The 2,800-nt window shown below is 36.3% G+C and overlaps 1 protein-coding gene across 1 annotated transcript; it reads left to right on the plus strand.

Moving 5' to 3' along the window:
- The first annotated feature begins 316 nt into the window (after window positions 1-316).
- On the plus strand, window positions 317-2,327 carry LOC105887434 (beta,beta-carotene 9',10'-oxygenase-like). Its single transcript, XM_012808144.2, has 3 exons — window positions 317-565; window positions 1,350-1,487; window positions 2,083-2,327. The coding sequence occupies exons 1-3, from the start codon at window positions 527-529 to the stop codon at window positions 2,290-2,292; spliced, it is 387 nt and encodes a 128-aa protein (XP_012663598.1). The 5' UTR covers window positions 317-526; the 3' UTR covers window positions 2,293-2,327.
- Window positions 2,328-2,800: the final 473 nt, after the last annotated feature.

A 2,800-nucleotide genomic window follows, 5' to 3' on the forward strand; every position in this document is an offset into this window, starting at 1 on the left:
CAAGCAGCTGTCTTAAACATTTTTTTCCAACTTTTCTAGCTGTTCTCAATGGGATGGTTGACCCCCATTACCTAATCCCATCATTATCTGTAGTTTTTTTGTTTGTTTGTTTAGCTATGGTTTTGCAAAAGAAACGAAAAGAAGTTTAAAAATAATTAAATGTAATTTTAGAAAAGACAATTCTTTATGAAACTTATGAGTATCACTAAATCTTTACTCAGTAAAAATATTTCTATAGAAGATGGAGATTGTATTGACTAGGTACATAGTATATGGGAGGAAATGGTGAGATTTGTTCTCAATCCTACAGTATTTCAAGAGGGGAAAATGTGCTTTAAGCACATACTGTTAGGAAAATTGCACTTATTTTATATAGATCTCCTGCGTAAATAGCATGTTCACAGAGGTTTTGTTGGGAGCTCCCAGGACTACTACTAGATTTGATGATGTGAAAGGAAGACTCACAAGATTCAACATACATTCATGACTCTGATGAGAGTAAAAGGACAGAAAGCAAAATCAGCAAATGCAAAAGGCACATGAGATGAAGACTGGAGGAAAACAGGTGCATGCTTCTAGGAGTCCTCTCCCAGTAGTATCATAATGGGCATACTTAGTTCCAGGAACACATGGTCACTGTGTGAAATGTAGCCTCTCAAAGATGCTTATCCAAGCCTGGTTGTTCAGGGCTTTTACTGGGAATGAATCACGTAGGCCTATAGCCCCTACATAACTAACCTCAGTTTCAGATCATTATAAATCATGTTGTTAGCATAAACTATCTGTATAAATTACTATGGTAAGACTTAAGGTTTCACACATGCAAGACATTTTTATCCGACAGACCATCCCAAGAACTCAGTTCCCAGGAGCAAGCCAAGGGTTAGGCATGAAAACAGCCCAGCCCTGCTAAGTTGATCTTTTTCTGCACAGAAGTTAGCCCTGACCAAACCTGAAGAAGGGAGCACCTCTTGTTATTCTCTAGTCCCTTTCTATTTTGTAATATAATCATATGTTTGTTGGAAGCTAATTAAATAACAAAAATTTAATAATTTTTAAATTTGTCTATTATCATTATTTCTTCACTAGAATATAAGTTCTATGACGCTGAATAAACTTCAGCCTGTAGTTTAATTTAGTTTATTCACTCCTGTTTCCTAAGTATCTAAAATAGTGCTTGGCACATAGTAGATACTCAATAAACATTTGTTAAATAAATGAAAGAATGGAATTTATTGTTTATGTAATTACTGAGGAATGCCAGTAATGTTTATTGAGTCTCAATTATTGGGACATGCTGTTATCCTACCAATGACAATTTTTGTCTGTTCTTTCTCCCTCCTAAACAGGTCTATAATTCAGCAGCCAGATCATTCCCTCGAAGATTTGTTTTGCCCTTGAATGTAGGTTTGAATGCCCCTGAAGGAGAGAACCTGAGTCCATTGTCCTATTCTTCAGCCAGTGCTGTAAAACAGGCCGATGGAAAGGTATGGTATGAGCCGACATTAGACTAAGATTAATGTTAGGAAGTATAACTTTTACTGATGTTACTTTATTCGTTGGCTATTCTCCACAATATTTAGTGCCTAATAAGTTTGATGATATTCAGCCAAGCAGGGTAAAATCAGGGAATATGTTTTGTACAAGATTTTCAGACACTGAGTTGGAATGAGCACTATGTTTTTCTGTATCCTTTGTGTGTTTTGAAACAGAGATATACAACTTCCTGATGGTCATGGGATGCCTAAGCATTTGAGATTGGCACTGGCAATTCCCACCTTTTAGATAATATGTGCTTTCCACAAGCTTATTGTGCAGCTAGCAATGTCTTAGCTTTAGCAGAATAAAAAGTGTACTTCTACCACCTATGACATTTGACAGCTTACTCATAAAATCTGATAATCTTTTATGCATTCATATGTATGATGAAAAGAGGAAACATACTAAAAAATGACATAGATACTCAGTATACAAGCCTCATTACAAACTCCTGTAAGGCATTCGTTCTCTCACTGACCCACATAAAAAGAAAACAAATGAGAATTAAGCAACCATTATAAATCCTGTTGGAATCTCTTTTAGATCTGGTGCTCTCATGAAAATCTACATCACGAGGACCTAGAGGAGGAAGGAGGCCTTGAATTTCCCCAGATCAACTATGGCCAATTTAGTGGCAAAAAGTATAATTTCTTCTATGGCTGTGGCTTTCGACATTTGGTGGGGGACTCTCTGATCAAGGTTGACGTGGTGAATAAGACACTGAAGGTGATGAAAATCTCTATCCTTTTCTGAACTTTTTATTCTTCCCTTTGAATTAGTTGTTTTAAAGTAGCTCTTGACTTTTTTTAAATTTATTTTTTATTTTTAACTTATTTGCTTTTTTTTTTATTACAATGTTTGCATGCATTAGGTTAAGTCCCTGTTGTGCTTTTATCCTGCACCCAGGAGGTGTGCTCTATGCCCTTACATTATGCCCATTATATGGGAGCACACCAAACCTACTCCCTCCTCTCCCTCCCCTTTCCTGCCTCCCCCCTCCCCCCAGCTCAAATTAAATCAAGTTTTTCTCTTGTGTGGGCAGTGTATTAGATCATCTACTGTCTTCATATTATTATTGAGTATATTGCTTACTTGCTTTTCCATTCTTGTGATACTTTACTAAGAAGAATGTGTTTCAACTCCATCTGGGTTAGTATAAAAGATGTAAAGTCTCCATCTTTTTTATGACTGAATAGTATTCCATGATATACATATACCACAGTTTATTAATCCATTCATGGGTTGATGGGCAGTTGGGTTG

The sequence above is a fragment of the Otolemur garnettii genome, unplaced genomic scaffold (assembly GCF_000181295.1).
Source record: "Otolemur garnettii isolate 467f Iridium unplaced genomic scaffold, OtoGar3 scaffold00086, whole genome shotgun sequence".
NCBI classification, from domain to species: Eukaryota; Metazoa; Chordata; class Mammalia; order Primates; family Galagidae; genus Otolemur; species Otolemur garnettii.

What these genes read in the sequence shown, in the direction of transcription:
- LOC105887434 (XM_012808144.2), top strand. Translation starts at nt 527, where the DNA reads ATGCAAAAGGCACATGAGATGAAGACTGGAGGAAAACAG. An exon ending in TGAAGACTGGAGGAAAACAG is followed by an intron (nt 566 to 1,349) that starts GTGCATGCTTCT and finishes CCTCCTAAACAG; the next exon opens with GTCTATAATTCAGCAGCCAG. An exon ending in TAAAACAGGCCGATGGAAAG is followed by an intron (nt 1,488 to 2,082) that starts GTATGGTATGAG and finishes AATCTCTTTTAG; the next exon opens with ATCTGGTGCTCTCATGAAAA.